The sequence below is a fragment of the Meleagris gallopavo genome, chromosome 4 (genome assembly GCF_905368555.1).
Source record: "Meleagris gallopavo chromosome 4, MGAL_WU_HG_1.1, whole genome shotgun sequence".
NCBI lineage: Eukaryota > Metazoa > Chordata > Aves > Galliformes > Phasianidae > Meleagris > Meleagris gallopavo.
In genome coordinates, this window is record NC_139407.1 from 45,237,069 (window position 1) to 45,254,722 (window position 17,654).

A 17,654-nucleotide genomic window follows, 5' to 3' on the forward strand; every position below is an offset into this window, starting at 1 on the left:
CCAATTCCTCCCCAAACCATGAGACACACATCTCCCTCCCGTCCCTCAGCCCAGCCTGAGCGCATTCAGAGGCAGGGGGAGTACTTCCGGAGTGGCAGGGAGCTATTGCTGCTATTCCCCTTTTCACCCCTCTCAACGCACATCCCATCTGTTCTGCACTTGAAATTCAGAGCCAGGTGGGAGCTGACTGCTTACAAGTTGGAGGCATTTGTAATGCAACCAGCTCCATCACGTTCTGGATGTCAAGGCCTTCAGCAGAGACCAAAATTAAATTGTGCATTTATTATTAGTAGTATAAAGGCATGACTGGGATCTGCCTGCTGGAGGAACAGGACTGCTTCTCTGTGACAGAAGGACTGTGCAGACAGCATCACTTCCAAGCTCCTGAAGCTTCTAGAGGAACTGTACTCAGGGTGAGAGCTAACTTCAGTCCAACCTCTGCCCAGGTCTGTAACGTCTGCTGAGACCAGCACAGAGGTGCCATATTTCTGATCTAGAGGACATGTCCACAAAGATGAAGTCCCAAACACGGTTTTCTTGACCAGACTGTTCTTTGGCTAAAGTTAAACTTGGATTCACCCCATACTGAACCATAACTTTCTTGACTAATACCAAAAGCCAAACAAGCTTTATAATCTATACCCAGCTTCCAGACTCATGAGAAATTAGGTACCACATCCCTAAATGCAATAAACCTTGAACCTTAACTTGCCTTTTGCAAGCTGCAAATGGAGATGGGTCTGATTCTATTAGACCAGCATTTCATGTGACAAAAGGGGGGGTTATTAGGAAGTGATGGGAGCAACTCTGCAGCCTCTACTGACATCCCAAAGCCCTAAGATCCCACAGCACACAGGTCCCTCTCCTCAAAGGGCCCTGGCCCCTGCCTCCCCAGCTGAAGGAGGATGTCCTGCAGGGACCTCACTGCTTCTCAGCAGTGCCAGGGAGAATGGCACACAAGCAGCTCACTGCATTATCCAATTTCTTGTTGTTGTACATCCCCTAGTCCTGTGCTGGCTACTGGGTGTTTTAAATAGCAAAGTATTACACGCATAGTGGAGAGGAGATAGCAAAGGGAAATGTGCCATGTAACTCTAATTTATTAATGGTAACTCCAGCCAGCCAACGTTCAGAGTTGGCATTTAATGCTGCTCTACACTCCAGGCACTACTAGCTGGAAAAAAAAAGAAAGAAGAAAAACCATATACACAAATAGACACCAGCTGGCTTACTCAGCTAGAGTGAGAAGCACTCATATGAATGAGCCAAAATGTTTTTTCATCCTCCTTCAGAGCCTCCTTGAGTTAAAGGTGTGATTCCTTTGCTGCCATCTTCCACCTCAATAAGGGAAAACCCACATAGACCAGAATTACCAGATTTAGAAACAAAACAGGTTCCCATCAGCCTGATAGGAAACATTTAAAAAGGCAAAACTGCCAGCAGAGAAATCTTAACCACGTCAAGAAGAATGTTTGAGCAGTCCTGTTTGCTAGCACGACAAGTAGCAACCAAGTTTAAAGCTCTGACTGTCGTGAATGTACTTGAAAACGGAAAAGCACTGAAGGAGACTGGTGCTCATGAGTCAGAGGTAGACAAAGTCACAGCGGTGGTCTGTTAACTCAGATCTGACAAATCCTATTTAGGCAGATAATTAAAGTCTGAATTGTAATAAAATAATTCCATTAAATATTCACCCTTTCCTAGTTTTCAATTAGCAACATGAATTTAATCAAAGGAAGTCATTCCTGAACCAGAAAAAATTGTGTCTCTTCTTTTGAGAATTAGCATCAATTCTTTCTGTATGGTGGGGCAAGGAGAACGACGCAGGGGAATGCATTCTGTAAACAGCATCGAACAAAAACTCTCCCTTCAGTTCTCTTCTGCATTTTTTTGTATGCAGCTTGATGCACAGGCACCTCTAAGGGAGGGCTGATTTATGCACTTAAAGCACTCTCTGGATAAAACATCAAAATTGTTTATAATCTCTACAGTTTCAACTGATATAAATGACATATCAGGCCAGTTAGCTGAATTCTGTATGAACTCTAATGCAGGGACAACAAAACAAGAAAGCAAAGGCGGAAGGATGAAAGGCACTAACCTCAAAAACACATTATGCAGTTACTCAGCAATTATTCATGCACATCATGGATTAATAATCTAAAAAATATTTCTAATAAAATTATATAACTACTTGCAGGTTTCCCTTGGCTTCTCCACATAAACATAAATGTCTTGCAAATTAAAAATACTGATTCACTTCTTGTGGGTGTCTGTTGGAGCTGGAATTTAACCCTGGCAAGGACCACTTAAGTCATGTTGAGATGGGCACTGCACATCTGGAGCATTGCAGTGCTGGAATGAAGGTGTAGAAAACACTAACATGAGTTGCTCGAGGCTGACACCAGTGCAGAAGGGGATGTGGAAGGAGAACCATGGAAAACAGATAAAGAGAGACTCTGGCCTTCGTGACCATGAGGAAACTTACCAAGCACTAACCCATCTCGAGGAAACTCCCATCTGGAGTCATACGGTAGCTGCATTGGGTCCACATAAATGTATTCATGCCCATCAGGGCTGATAGACTCAATGACTCTCCATCTTATCTCATACCTTGGCTTCTGCAAAGCATATTGAATGTAATCATTAGCCTTATGTCTGACTTGAGATCAAAACCCAACTGGGCTCAGCGTCCAAACTGAAATATTTCTTTTTAGTTTACCTGTTTCCAGATGATGACCAGGACAATCAGTGAAATTATCACAATCACCAACAGTACTAAGACGGCAGCAGCCACCGTCAGTTCTGATCGCAAGGCTGTGGAGTAAAAAGACAGGCCATATTTTCCTCCTGAGCCATGAAAGCATGACACGTATACAAGACACCCATCTCCTACACCTCTGTAGTTCCCATGTCCTACAGATGTGGAAATAGCTCCTGGGCTGGTGACTGTTAAGCCTCTCTGAACCTCTCAGAGCTACAGTCTTCTTTGTTTAGAACAGCCACTCATAATAAAATGATAAAATCAATCAGATATCCCATAAAGACCTGTAAAATGCCTCATTCTCAGATGTTCCTGGGTAGATAAAATCCATTTTCATTTATTTTTATTTGCAGCAGTTTATGTTTTTATCTACTAAACTTTCTTATAGACTAAAATGAGGTGTGTTAATGAGAGGTCAAGCTGGCTGCTGTAATCTTACAGAAGGACAAAGCAAACTCACTGGGAGCCACAAGTTTCAGTTCCCGAGTAACAGCACCAAGGTCGTTTCTTGCTACACATCTCACAGCCAGGGTTTCCTCTACCTTCTGGAAGGTCACCTGGCTTTCTACCATATTCTTCTCATCCAGGTGGGCTTCCATGTGTATATCAGAGATATTGTTAGTCAGAAGAGTCCAGGAAGAGTCATTGCTGCATCTGCAGAGAGTAACAGTGGAAACACGTGTTGGGTGTAGGTGTGGATAAAGAGTCACCACAATAGGAATAATCTTTTCCTATGCCTTTCTTCTATCAATTATAATTTTAAAAACCAGGAGTGCTTAAAACCACCTCTGTGAAAAGCCTGCATCGTTCTCCCATTGGAATTATCAGCCTTCTGGTCCTAGCTATTGCTGACACTTTGAAAATTTGAAAATGTAGCCCAGTGGGTCCAGTAAAGATAGATCTTGGTGATACTAGGTATCCTGTAGAGTTGCAGCAGTAGATGCTTCTCTACTTCTACCTGAATCCTTCATGCCATACAAGGCTTCCTGGGGCAGGGCTAAGAGGACGATTGTCCCAGGTGGCAGGAGGAGATTTTAGTACAGTGGGAGTGCAGCACAGATGGGAGGTCCCAGGGCTCCTAGACTCCTTCCATGTTTAGTCTCCTTCTCCTTGGCATACACAACCTCCCAGAGAGAGCTCAACAGCTCCCAGCAGCTACAGAAGGAAACAGTCCAGACCAGCAAAGCCAGGAATGATTACTACGTATGTCTAGAACACTTAGAAAGTGACAATTATAATCTGGGGGGAAATTGTTCAAGTGAAAATTTAGAAGCATGCAAGAATGTTAATGAGGCATCTGAGCTACCTGTGAAGTAGCAGGAGCCCTCAGAATGGAGGGACGGGTACCTTTAAGATCTACTACATTCAATTAATGAACACAAAGCTTTTATCAAAGTTAAATGGGTGCATTATGTATTCTTCTATTGCACACAATCACTAGGTGGGGTACTGAAAACCTATCGAAATATAAGCAATGTGTCTCTGAAAAGACATTAGAATTATGGCTTACTTTCCTTGATGAGGAAAACTATCACTATGTGATACTGATAACACATTAGTTATCACTATGGTACGATAACTAATAATGTTAAGCTAGCCAAGAACAAAGCAGTCATGTTTTAGATAGAGCTCCTCTTCTTACTTTTTAATGTCCTTGCAAACCAGCCATTCCACATCAGGAAGCGGGGTCCCTTCAGCCAAGCACCTCACTGTCTGCCTGCCAGCAGAGCCTTGGTGGTCATCCATGAGGTCTAAAATCAAGGCTGGAACTGGAAAGGAGTCAGGAATTTGTTAAAACATTCAAAAGAGTCTAAAAAAGCAGCCTGGAATCTCAAACAAAGCAGGGCAGGTATGGTTTGTCTGACAGCTTAGTGGCAGCTAGAGCCACTTGGCCAGGAGGTCCCTGTCTGCTGAGGAACATGGGCTATCCCAGGCTAGAGCCATGAAAAGAAAGTGCTGTGTGTATGCCACGTCCTCATGTCATGCTAAATGAGTTATCGTTCCCGCTGTCAGCTGGAATAACTTAGACGGGAGGATAAAGTTTCTTTCTGGCACAAGGCCAGCGCAGAAGTCAAAGCCAGGATTAGAGTACAAGAGCAGTGAGGACTCAGCACACATGCACTGCTCCAGAAAGCCCAGTTCACACTTCTCTTATCTCCATAGCTCAGGCAATCCAGTACTCATTGTTGAGTAAGTGGATCAAGTTTGTGCTGTGGCCCATCAGTTCTGGTGAGCAAGGCTTTGGGAGACCTTACCTTGAATTAGTAACGAGAAGGTGTATCTCTTAATCTCATCTTCATTTTCAGCAACCAAAGTATAGTACCCACTGTCTTCTTCCTTGGCCCGGATCAATTTTAGTACACTTTGAAACCTGCAGAAATGGGAGTTCTGGTTTGTATTTTTGTATGCTTATATTTTGTTTGTATGTTTAAAGCAGGCATAAAAAATCTACTTCAATGCAACATATAATCTGGATACGTGGATATTATAATGTGCTGACACTCAGCATTTCTGGCATGCCTTCGCACTAAAATCATTGTTCAAACAGTAAATAGTTACCAAAACACAACCAAGAAAGAAGTGGGCATTATTATATTCTGCTTGGCTCCAACGAAGACTGTGATTTTTCTGGAAATAGCAAAAGATTATTGGAGTGAAGATTTTTTGGAGGGACTGAAGAGGGTTAGTACCCAGAATTCAAGATTTGTATGGTTTGGAGATGTTAATGCTATTAAGCATTACCCTTTAGAGCAGAAAACACAGGATTTTTAAATGTTATTGAGGAAGAAGCAACAAACTGCAGTGGAAAGAGAAAGCAGAAGTTCTCAGGTTTCTAGGGGAGAAACTCTCAAGCCAACGTGGCAAAGTAAGATTCATAAGAGAATTTTTACCGTGTTTCCTGGACCCTGTTTGAACTAGTAACAATCTCAGTAAGATTTTCAATCAGAGTCACATTATCCTTCAACCAGTACATTTTTGGAGCGGGGTACGCCTGCACATCGACGACAAAATTTTTGACTTCATGTAGATTGACAGCTTCCAAAGGGCTAAACTGAGGCTCTAGATGAATGAACCCTTTGTCTGTAAATGAAAAAGCCATGCATGAACAATGCTGTGCAGCATTTTTCAAGAAGAGTGTTTTCTAACACATTAATAATTTTTGGACACTGAAATCAGACTATACCATGAACTGTAATGACTACTTTCTTATTTTCCTTAACCTCCTTGGTTGCATGTCGAGCAGTACATTCATAATCCCCTGTGTCTTTCACTGATGCGTCAGGAATGGTCAACGTGTAAACCAACTTCTGCGATGGGACTTTGATATCATCAAGTTTTATCAGACCTTTTTCTTTCTGTAGTTTGGAGAAGGAAAAAAAAAAACCTTACTTAAGTAAATAAGCTGAAAATTGAGGATTTATGATGCCACTGGAGCAAGAGCAACCATCTAAACCTTGTAGGTCAGAAGAATTGTTTATTCAATCAGGGATATATCTTGAAGCCACAGACATAAAAGGTCTGTCTATAAAAACAGTGTCCTTCTGGGGGCAGCCACAGACCAGTGAGGAGATTTAGAGCTCGTATTTTGTTAATATGAAACAAAATGTCATGCAAACTTTGGGTGAGCAGCCTGAAAGTGCATTTCACTGATTCTGCTGCCTTCTCCTCAGATAGAAAAGCTGAAGGACACTTTTTGAATTTTCTTTCTTTTGTTCCCCTAAAGAAGGGTGAAGCTTTATCCCCTCCACCAGACAAAAAGTAACCATTTATTAGATGCTTTGTCCTCCCTGTTCTCAAAACAAGAATAATTTATTGGTAAGAGAAGAATCCTGCAAGAGTAAGGATGGGGAGAATGATCAACCACAAGAAGCTAGAATAAAAAACATTTTGCAGATAGTTTTGAAAGATGGTATATCGCAGAGGCTTTAATGTTTAACATAGAAAACAGAACAAAATCTAAAATCACTTTTTCTTTTGGCATCTTAATTTACTCAAATAAAAGCTGTCATTTGGGATCACGAGTCATTTCTACTGCTCTATGCCCTGAGTTACCAGATTTTTATATGGGATGCTGTGGAATTCTCCACTGACAGGGACACTAACCAAATTTCACTGAATAAAGATGTTAAGCAGGTTTGAAGAGCTCTGAGGTTGTCTCAAAGTTTTAAGACTTTCTTACAACATTTTTCTCATATGCTCTTTTTTTGTTTGAAAGTTCCTGTAGTGAGTAATTGCAGTGACTGTAAGAGTCATTTAATTTACGCTGGCACAAGATGCAACTAAGGCTCTGAACTTGATTCCCCATCGTTCTATATTATGCTGAAGAATCCAGGATTTAAGACAGCTATTTTAGAGATTCACACCCTCAGCAGTAGCACTATGTGCAGATGTCTGACACATTCCTAGATCTTTCTATTTCCACAACATTTCTTTTTCTGAGCCAGCACAAGACCTGAGAGGCAGCATTCCTCCCTCTGCACATGGGCTCCCAGTCACACCTCACCTTCCTCTCGTGCTTTGCATACTTGCTAACAACACTCTAACTTTTGATACTGCTTTCTTCTATGGTACCCTGAAAGTAAAATAAATTACTTTGTTTTTCTTTCCTCAGCTGTCCTCATTCAGAGCAGAGATTATTTCCAACCACACCTTCTTCCTAATAAGTAACTATAAACATCCAAACAAACAAACAAAAAAAATTAGAGAGAGATTTACCACTTTCCCGGGATAATTCCACTGTAAATTAACCACCTCATTGTCAAAGACCACACAAGTTACTACGATGGTCTCGCCTGTTTTGTAGACAGTCTTCAGAGCTTCAATTTCAACCGGCAGCTGTGAAGTAGCTAAGAGAAGAGAGAGAGTGCAAATTTAGTTTAAAGTTATGCAATTGCTGAGCGAGCTACGAACTAAAAGTGACTATCAATATACCTGCAGGAGCAAGGAGTATCAGAGAAGTATATCATATAACCCCATGATGCTAGTGCTAATATAGCTCTTATATATGAGAAAGGAACTGGCCTACGTATTATTTCTCAGGTTCTTATTTCTTTTTTTTCCAAATGAAAATAAATAAATACCTCTTAAAATATAGATGAGGAACTCATCGGACTTGAACTCCATGCCTTTAACCATTGTTTTGCATGTATATGGTCCTGCAAGGAAATTCCCTACGAAGCCCTGTTTGCTGTCATAGAAAGCATAGACAGGCTTGTCTAAACTGTTAACTAAAGTCACTTCAGCGCTTGGGTCACTTGTCCGACAAGGGATAACGGTGGGATCACCTTCTTCTACTAGGATGAACTGGTCTTCTGGTAAGGAAGGAACAAAAGGCATGTCTGGGTCTGTAAGAAATAAGAAGTAAGTTTACATCGCCTTGTTTTTTTAAAGTCCATGTAGAGGAATTGGATGTCAATGACTATGTATAGGACCTAACTGAAATTAGTACAGTAGAAATCAGTGTTGGCGTTGCTTATATGGCTAACACCATTAAAGTCACAACTTCATCAAAAATACTTCAGGGTGCATCTCTTCATGCTTTCCTAACATATCTAACATTGCAGTTATGAGACATAGTTAATTATGGTCACTGCATGTGGTTTTCAGACGCTGGTATCCAACCATAAAAAAGCAAACAAACACCTGGTAATTTTAGTTCTTTTAAAGTCAACAAAATACATGCCAGCTTTCCTATCCGGCCAGTCCAAAGACTGAGTTCAAAACAGAATTGCATAACATATCAAACATAAAAAGCAGAGCCCTCATATTATCTGCGCTTGGCCATTTGGAATAAACAAATAATCCCCACTAGCCTGAAGCTTCTGTGCGAAGCTTTATAATGAAATTTAATAAACAGCAATACAAATCCCTCCAACAATAGTATTTATGCTGCACTGGCAGGCTTTTTGTAACAATAGTCCAAACACAGCCCTCTATCCCAAACACCCTGCCAAATCCATGTATTCATTTTCCCGACTTAATTTGAAACAGAAACAAGATTCACCTAGTTTAGTTTTCTCTGTGCTTTTAGTGAAACTAGGATATTGTGTGAAGTCTCAAAGTAATCTTCCTTGGCCAAAGTGGGTTGCTGCCACCCATTGCCCTCCTAATTCATTGCAGGAAAAACAATTGTAAAGACAGTTTATAGTGGAAACAGAATCATTCTCTGTAATTTGGAGAAAAGGATATGTTTCTGCATTTATGACATCTTCATGTTTGGTGAGTGGAAAAAATTACAGGGCGTCTCTGCCTTGCATATGTGGTAGGCTGAAATCTACACGCTCTTCAAAATCAAACCAAAAAACCTCTTCTTGAGGAAATCTTCCGTCTCTTGCCTCTGTATCCTTTTACTAGGTGAATTACAAGCCCACTTAACAACAAAATCTTTTGATGATATAGGTAGACCTGGTTGGAAATTGAAATGCACGTGCCAAAGCCTGAAACCTCTTACTACCTCAAAAATGAATACAAACGTTTTAAGTTTATTGTGGGAAATGTAGAGAAAGTCTTGGAAGAATCACTGCATTCAAATCACACATCATGAACTGCAAAAACTTCAAAATAGCCTTAAAAAAGCTTCATTATACTTTCCTGCCCTTTTCCCCTTCCACAATTCCCCTTACAGTTTCAGACATCATCTCCTCTAAAACTTAAATAAGTTTTGCAGGATTATCTACAATCCCTTCTTTTCTCCTTCATTTCCTGCTCAAACTATTTACTGCAAACATCATAGCTTGGACTCCTCTGGCCCTGCTCTTCTGCCACTCATCCTCTGCACACCGGGGAAATACTCAGTGCTTTGCCAGGCAGCCAGCTGCAGCTGTCTGCAGTGCCTATCATAATCAATTTAAAAAAATAAAAAAAAATAAAGTAAAAAAATAAAAAATCCTATCATTTTTATTTGGTGGATAGCGTGGAAATCCTTCAAAGGAATTTCTAGCCAGTAGAAGGGAGTGTAAGGACATAGCTGATGACAGGAAATTCGGAAAAGAAAGGATGCCATATCTTCTGTTTCCAACAGATTTTCCACCACTACAGAGAATGGTGGCACAGGGACTAGGAAGGCTGTGGTTGCCATGAAAATTACCAGGTACTGCATGAAATGCTGTGTGGAAATACCATATTTTAATCTTGCCTCAGCTAGATTGCTGGCCAGCAGCAGCATTTCTTGCTTCTACCTCTCTTGAAACAGCCACCGCTAGACAGCTCTGCTGCTTTACGCTTCCTGGGTCCTGTGCATGTGTGAGCTTCTCCTTATTCTCAATTTTAATTAAGTGAAGAACAAGAAATGGCACTCCCCAGCTAGTGACTGCTTCAGTGTCTGGCATGGCACTAATTTGGCCAGCACAAATCCCAAACATCCACCAAAGTCACCCATGAATGGACCAATTATGCTGTATGACTCCAAATTCATCCTTCTTGAGAACTGAAGCTTCAACCAAAAACGTGAAAACCAGTATAAAGAAGGAAGAATGTGTCTTTAGACTCAGAGGTGCTGGTCCCAATTTACATGTTAGAAAGCAGCTCAGAGGTCATTTCCTTTCCCTCACTGGGCAAGCTGCCCCCAGCAATATGCCTCCCACGAATACCTACAGAGCAGCCCTCCCACCCACCCCTGAAGAGGGCTGTGGCACCCCCACTTACCAGGCACATAGATGTAGATGTCCTTCCCCTCAACTTCCCCATCCTCCACTTGCGTGTGGTTATAATAGCAAACGTACATGCCCGTGTGAGCGGCTGAGGCATTTCCGACTTCGAGCACTGTCACGAAGAGGCCACTGTTGTTCTCCTCGTGCCTGATGTCTATCCTGTGGCTTCCCTCAGTCACCGGGTACTGCCAGCTCACTTCGCTGTCTCCAGAGCATTTGAGTGTGAAATTGGAATTCAGCTGTACAACCATCTCATTTCTGTTGGGAACAATAGTCGGCAGAGGAAGCTGGCAAAGTGTTAGGATCGGTCCTGGAAAAAGACACAAATAAAGAACACATGAGCACACAGCCCATCCTCAGCACGAGGATGGGAGAGGAGGCAGTGCGGACCCAGAGCAGGCACCTTTATGGCCATTTCAGACGTACTGACACCCCAGGAAGTATGCCCTTGTTAAAAGCCAGAGCTGTTCCCAGCGCAGGGCAAATGGCCTCCCTTTGAAATGCTAAGCAAGGAGTGTTTGCTTGCAGCGTTCTGTTTGGCACATCCAGAGGTGAAAGACAGAGGGCGAGGTTAGAGAAGGCTCCCAATCCACACCTCGGCTTCCTGCCCAGATGTGGGCGCTGCTTTTTTGCCCTGGCTGCTGGTTCGTGGGCATTGCAGGGCTGGGCTGCAGGGCCGCTCCGTGCAACGCGGTCAGGAAGTCAGCAGTCAGACAATTTTCGAGTAAGCTCGCAACTGAAAGTTAGAAACCGCTTCCCAAAGCCAACACCTGTGTTTTACATCTGGCATCTATTTCTGCAGAGGGCTGGAGCGGGAGCTTGGATCCAAAGTTTGTGCATCAGGTCTACCTCTAGCGAAAGCGTACAGAGGGTTTACAGCCAAATAAAACTGTATTTCGCTGAACTAGATGTTGTAGATGGCACCTCTTTTCAGATGCAATCTATGTTTATGTGATCAGATTTGCAAGCATAGGTAATTTGTAGGTGGGCTGGTGCAGGGCCAAGTCCCAGAAGGAAAATGAGGTCTACACCCACAGTTCCTGAAGGAAAAGAAAGGGGAATTCACCGGGGAAGCAGTGTGAAAGTGAGCTCTGCACAACAAACCAGCGCTGGGAGCCCAGACGTTCTTTGAAACCAGTTTCCCACATCTGCATGTGTTATCTGAGCCTGCAGGGCCCGTTCTATATTTGGCAGCCCTGTGGCAAGCCTTGCCCTCCCCTCCCAGCGCCATGCGTCCTGCAGATGTGGGCAGCTCTGTGGTGGGGACGGGGGTGCCGGGCCCACACAGGCAGCCTGGCCTGTGCCAAGGTACTCCAGCATGGCAGGACTGGCAGCTGGAGCTCTGCTTTCTCTTGGCCTACCAACGGAAAGAGCAGAGAAATAGAAGCTGGAGGCGGCTGGCCAGCCATTTGGTGTGGGTTAATGTAGTGAAGGGGAACTTAAACATGGATTTATGAAGGGGCAGGGATGGCTTAGAGGAGTGAGCAATATTACCTGTGAGAAAACATCCCAGGATCAGGAACGTCCTTGGGGGAGTACCCATAGCTAGCGACAACTGAAACAGAAAGAAGGCAACAGGGAGCCAGTTAATAGCTACAGCAGCTTGCAGGATCCCTCGCTGCTAAAGGCAGGCACGTCCCTGGGACCCCACTTGCACACACAGCTTGGTGTGGTGCATGGGGCTACGTGGAGATGGTGATATGGCCAAGGAACCATGACTGCTGCTCCTCACCCATTCTGGCCCACCCCACTCCTGAATTCTGGAAACGGAGCCCAGAGCTGGCACTCGCAGCAAACAGCCTGCACACAGCCTGCTGCCTGCCACGGCATCCAGCACAGAGCCCAAAGAAACACCCTGCCCTGATGCGGGGTCGAAGCTGGTGAGAGTACGACGGCTGTATGCTGTATGCATCTGAATTTTTGCTGCTTGCAGCTTTTTAGGGGGGAGAAAATGTATATTTAAAACCTACTTTTATTATAAATCTCGCAATTGTAAGTGATATTTTTGTTTTACCATTGTACACATGTATATATATAGCTTACTGAATACAATACAAGACAATAGTGTTTATTGCTTATTTAGCAAGAATTCCCTTGATTGAGAGACATGCTATTTAAAACATATGCCAACATTTCCTGATGGAATAAATACCCAATGGACTGCAGGCCTGCACTGCCATCACTGAGCGGCTCTTCTCCTCAGCAGTGTGAAGAGCCATACATCATACGTGATAATTTCAGCTTTCAAACAAATAGTCATAAAGCATCAGTGGTGAGGAGGCAACAACGACAACAAGCACCACTGTAATTTTTGTGTAGTCTGAACCTATTTCTACTCAAAGCCCTCAAGCAGACTGCTGGATGTTTTGCAAAGAAGCAGCTCCAACTACCCCTGCTCCCATTGAGATCAATGGAGACTTCTGTCGATTTTAATAGTAACTGTATTTGGCCCAAATCCAACATACACTTAAAAAAGACTATACAGAAGAACCCCTAACTTGAAACATGGACCAAGGAGTAAAATAAAGGATGATGAGTCAAAATAGAGGCGACTTTTCAAAGGTCCCAGAGAATTTTAATTCATCCTCTGGTTTTCTGCTCCACAGTTCTGAGACAGGAAAGCACATAGGTGCATTCAGTCATTAAAGCAATGCCAACACCATATGGGAGCAAAATGATTGCAGCATGCCAAGGAGTGTTTCTGAATGAGCCCTTCTTTCCTCCTGTGACGTGTGGTGCAGGCGGTGCTCCTTTGCAAAGCAAAAAGTATCTGACACTGATCAAACTGAAAGGTCTCAGGAGCAGAATTAGAAGACTTACAAAATACCAGTCCCCTAAACACGTAGAAACAACCTCGGAAATTCAGCTGACAACATTCCAACAGAGACAAGCCGTTTTGCCCCATTCTTCAATTAGTAATAATTGCCATGTGCTTATGTATCTGTCTCCCATTGATAGCAGATTCTCCGACATCAAAGAAGTTCCTTCATTCCAGCCTCTTTACTTATTTTTTTATCACATTTACGTCTTGCAGTATTTTTTCTGATAAAGTAACCCACTGTAAATCTTTAAAGAACTCCCATAGTCGGCCTTATTGATATGATTTCTAGGCTCCCAAGCAAGATCCACAAGACAATGTTACCCCACTGTCTGCCAGTTCTCCTTCTGCCCTTTCTGTCAGAAAAGAGCAGATCTCTCTCCCCAAGTTGTAATGTTTTTCCAGGCTATTCGATGCAGAGGAAGTAGTACAGGGAGAGAAAACACAAAGCTAACTCATCTTTGACACACAAACCTGCAGAAGCTCTGCTGAAGCGGACTTACACTGCTGAAAAGCTGTACAAGGACTGCAGCTCTGTGACTAACCCAGTTTAAGCTCAGGTGATGGCATTTCCAATGTGCTACTTGGTATCTAAGGTCTTAGCTGGACTGCCATAGTGTTCAGTAAGAGCTGAGTGCCTCAGTCTACCCTTGCAGCTTAAAATAACACAAGAATTTACTGAATTTGCATTTCTCAGCAGGCTATTCTTTCTGAATCCATAGTTTTGATCTTGCCCCAATGAACCGTTAATCTCAGCAAAACCCAGTGCAATACTTATTCACTGTGAAAGACAGAATAGCCTATTAAGGACTCATCGTCCATACTCAACATTTGTTTTGACCTGGATTAAATTACCTTGTGCATCAGACTCACGCCAAAATCACGGTTTAGCATAGGCACGATTAACACCTCTGTTTTGAGCAAAAGAGAGTTTCCTCATTCCCACTCCAGGCAGAGATGCTTAGCATTTGTTGATATCTACCAATACCTTTTTTATTTTTTTCTGCACTTATTTGGCTTTTTTACCTTCTTCATGGCAGGGAAATCCTCCTTGTTCCAAACTACTCACATCTCAGCTCTGAATAACACACCAGGTTCCGTTTCTAGCATCACCACATCAAACCGCGAGTTGCTGTAATCTTGGTGAAGCCATAGATTTATGGAAGTATTGTCAGTGCCCGTGCAATATAAGTTTGAGCCAACCTTGATTCTGTGCATAGCTTGAGCATGTTAAAATAGAAAACATGGAAGCACACAGTGAAAGCGCGATGATGCCAGAGGGGTTTGCCATGCTCACAGGAGTGGAGGCTGATTGCCCAGGGTAAAGCAATCATCACATCTGCCCTAATCACTGGGCTTCAGAAGGAACTGGCTGTAAAGCTGGTATCTTTGTTGTACGCTTTAACGATAAAAGAAAGTCAGGAAAAGAACATCAGAAGAACTTTTATCAGCAAGGAGTCAATCTTCCGAATTCTCACTGCCAAGTGCTGGCTTTCTGCCAGAAAGGATTTCGCTGACTGCCAAGCAGAAGACAAAGTAAAATCAATATCCAGAAAGCTGATGGAAATATGTGTTTAAAAGATGATGATACTCCTAGGCGATTCTTCTGCATGACCTAGAGGGAAAGCATAATGGTGAAAGAAAAAGACCCAGCAGTGTATATATATATATTTTTTTATACTGCAGTAAATCAAACGAAGAGCTCATTCAGGTCAGAAAGCCATCCCATCTACCAGGAGCCTGGAGACGACAAAACTCATTTCCCGTCCGCTACCGAATCGCTGCAGTTCATCCTCTTCGCCACACGATGGCAATGTTGATCCACGTTGACAAACCAAATCCCCGTCCAGCAGAAGGAGACGCTGGTCTCCAGCTCAGCAGCTGGAACCCAAACCAGGTCTCCTACATCAACTGAAAATAAAATTTCTTTTATCTTAATTTCATGCGAATTTGACGATTTTTCTTCTTTGGGAAAAAAAAAAGTCTCTATTGCTCGTATTTACGTAAATTATACGATGGTAAGTTAGTTTCATGTCTTGGCACATAATGATGTGATTATCCTTGTTGTGAGATGGCCGGATAATTTCAGGGGAGATTTTGTCTGAGTGGCAATCTGTCCTTCTGGGAAATCTTTTCCAGCAGGAGCCACAGCCAGCCCAGGATAAGAGGTGAATGTTTCCTCCCTGTGGCATATACCACTGATTGAATGTAAATATTCAGTCAGGACCTCCTGAAAGTTTTCTTGGTTTGCAGTTCCCAAATTACAAAGTCAGTTCTCTGCAAGAACAGAGAAGCCCTGCAGAGCAAACAGGAGGATCTGAAGGTTTCGCTGGGGAAAGACACAAGCAATGCAAGAACATTTCTTATTTGAAAAATCTGGCATAAATGTTCTCCTCAAACGAGGTTCATTTCACAACCCTCTGCAAATGTTTGCCTCTAGCGTAGCCTGCGCATCTCTTCTGAGCTACTTGGGAACAACCACACACCAAGCTGAACCCCTGTTGGGCTCCTACAGCATCTTAGCGCTCTGCAGGATACCTAGAGAGTGCTGGAACCCTCTGAGCCTCCTGGTCAGCCCCAATCCTTCAGCCTAACCCATGGGCACAGACCCCACTGTATTAGGAAATGACAGTAGAGAGCAATTCACAACATCTGAATTTACAGAAAGGACTTTCTAGTTGGTCCCAGCAGACAGACATGACAGGCACTTCCAAGGAATGCATCTCACTTAGGTTTTCAGGTTCAGAAACTTCAGAGAACCCCTCAGATCACAATGTAGTTGCTCAGAAGCACTGCATGGAAAAGCCAATCGATTTCTGTCCACTGCAGAAGCTGGGAAGACTCACCATTGCAAGCTTTTCCCCTGGGCGTCCATGCAAAGCTTTATTGACATGCAAAAGATGAGTCAAGCAGGAGAGCAAGGCAAGAGGGAGAGACAGGACAGCTTGCTTGCTTGCTTGCTTCTTTGAAATTACCAACAATTTTTGCCAGCACCAGAAAAATGACCTCTCAGAAACTATACTTTAGTCTTTAAAATGGGGGGAACAAACATGTCCAAACAAAATTTGCAGTGTTGATATACAAAAGTGATGCCATGATGACTTCAGGATACAAGAGAGGGAAGGTTACTATAAGGTTATCCATTTCACCCATTTTTAGACCAATTGGTACCACTGAAAATAAGCAATGAGGTCTGAGCTACACAAGCCTTTTTCTATCTACATAAATGGTACTCAAATCCTAGCTTGATGCTGCGGTACCATGGAGATGTATTCGTTTAAAATATTCATTGCTTTCTGCTTTCCTGAAACCTAATATCTACATATTCCTCTCACAGCCACATGAAGGTTTCCAATACACCAACAAATGGCAAAGATGGCCCCGGTGCCACACCACCGGGTGGTGCCTTGGGGCAGCGCTGGGACAAGAGGCTCATTCTGCAACAGGGGAGCCCGCCTGCAGGCTGGGAGAGCCGCTTTGCTTGCCGACTCCTACTTCCCACTGCTTTGTGCAGTCTTGTTTTTTTCAAACTTTTTTTTTTTTTTTTTTTTTTTCATGCGTTGAGGTTGACTAAACTGCTCTTTAGCTGAGGGCTCTACAATGGTCTTTGTTAACTGGAAACAAGAATAGAAGAGTCTTGCTGGGAGATCTTGCTCTATCACTGCTAGATCCGGAGTTAAAAATCAGATCTCCACAGTTGGGGTTTTGATTCACCAATGAGAGAGGGACCACTGATGCTCATCTGCTTGTTTTGATCCCGTCTCCGGCCCCATCCAGGCCATTGCTGGGCTCCACACCAGCACAGAGAGATGCTGAGGGTATCCTCCTTTTTCCGGGGTGCCGCATGGTGTCCCCACTCCCCTGAGCCATATCAGTTGAGGGAGCTATAGCGAGAGGAGGCAACACCAGCGAGACGTGGAATAACTGACCGCCCACCGTCCCCCAGTGGGGAGGCAGCGGGGACACTCAGCCGGCCAGAACGGCGTGGGTTCATACTTTCCAGCCCCCATTCTCGGGGCTTTCCCTCCCTCTGCCCGCAGGAAGCTCGAGTGGTCCCCGAGGGGGCGGGTAGCAGGGTGCCCCCGAGCTTCCTGAGCTCCCCGCTCTCTGCTGAAGAATCAAAGTCTGCCGGGACACCGAGCGGACCTTGCAAATATGGTAACTCCCAGCCACTGTGCTGTTTATGCAGGAAACAATAGGAAAGCCTTTGCCAAGCCGGAGCATTTTTTTTTTTTTCTTTTTCTTTTTCTTTTTAACACGAGGTAACCAGAAAAAAGCAAAGCAGGACGGGAGGGTAAGGAGAGGGGCAAACAGAGCCGTGTTTTCCTGCCCCGAGGTGTGCTGCGCTCCTTCTCCGGCGCGCTCTGTAAGGAGAAGCACGGACCCCCAAGTGCCCCGGGGGACGGGCGTTATACCGTGGCCC

The 17,654-nt window shown here is 43.6% G+C and overlaps 1 protein-coding gene across 3 annotated transcripts in view; it reads right to left on the reverse strand.

Moving 5' to 3' along the window:
* The window catches only part of PDGFRA (platelet derived growth factor receptor alpha), a 34,027-nt gene that overhangs the window by 14,961 nt on the left and 1,412 nt on the right, over positions 1–17,654 (reverse strand). For all 3 annotated transcript variants that reach the window (XM_085223145.1, XM_085223144.1, XM_085223143.1), the window contains 11 exons: positions 11,908–11,968; positions 10,409–10,723; positions 7,846–8,109; positions 7,481–7,611; positions 5,949–6,120; positions 5,656–5,845; positions 5,020–5,135; positions 4,407–4,533; positions 3,225–3,418; positions 2,723–2,817; positions 2,489–2,621 (listed from right to left, as the gene is read on the reverse strand). In XM_085223145.1, coding sequence (XP_085079271.1) covers positions 2,489–2,621; positions 2,723–2,817; positions 3,225–3,418; positions 4,407–4,533; positions 5,020–5,135; positions 5,656–5,845; positions 5,949–6,120; positions 7,481–7,611; positions 7,846–8,109; positions 10,409–10,723; positions 11,908–11,956 — 1,786 coding nt within the window. In that variant the 5' untranslated portion in view covers positions 11,957–11,968. Of the gene's footprint in view, positions 1–2,488; positions 2,622–2,722; positions 2,818–3,224; positions 3,419–4,406; positions 4,534–5,019; positions 5,136–5,655; positions 5,846–5,948; positions 6,121–7,480; positions 7,612–7,845; positions 8,110–10,408; positions 10,724–11,907; positions 11,969–17,654 lie in introns of those variants that run through there.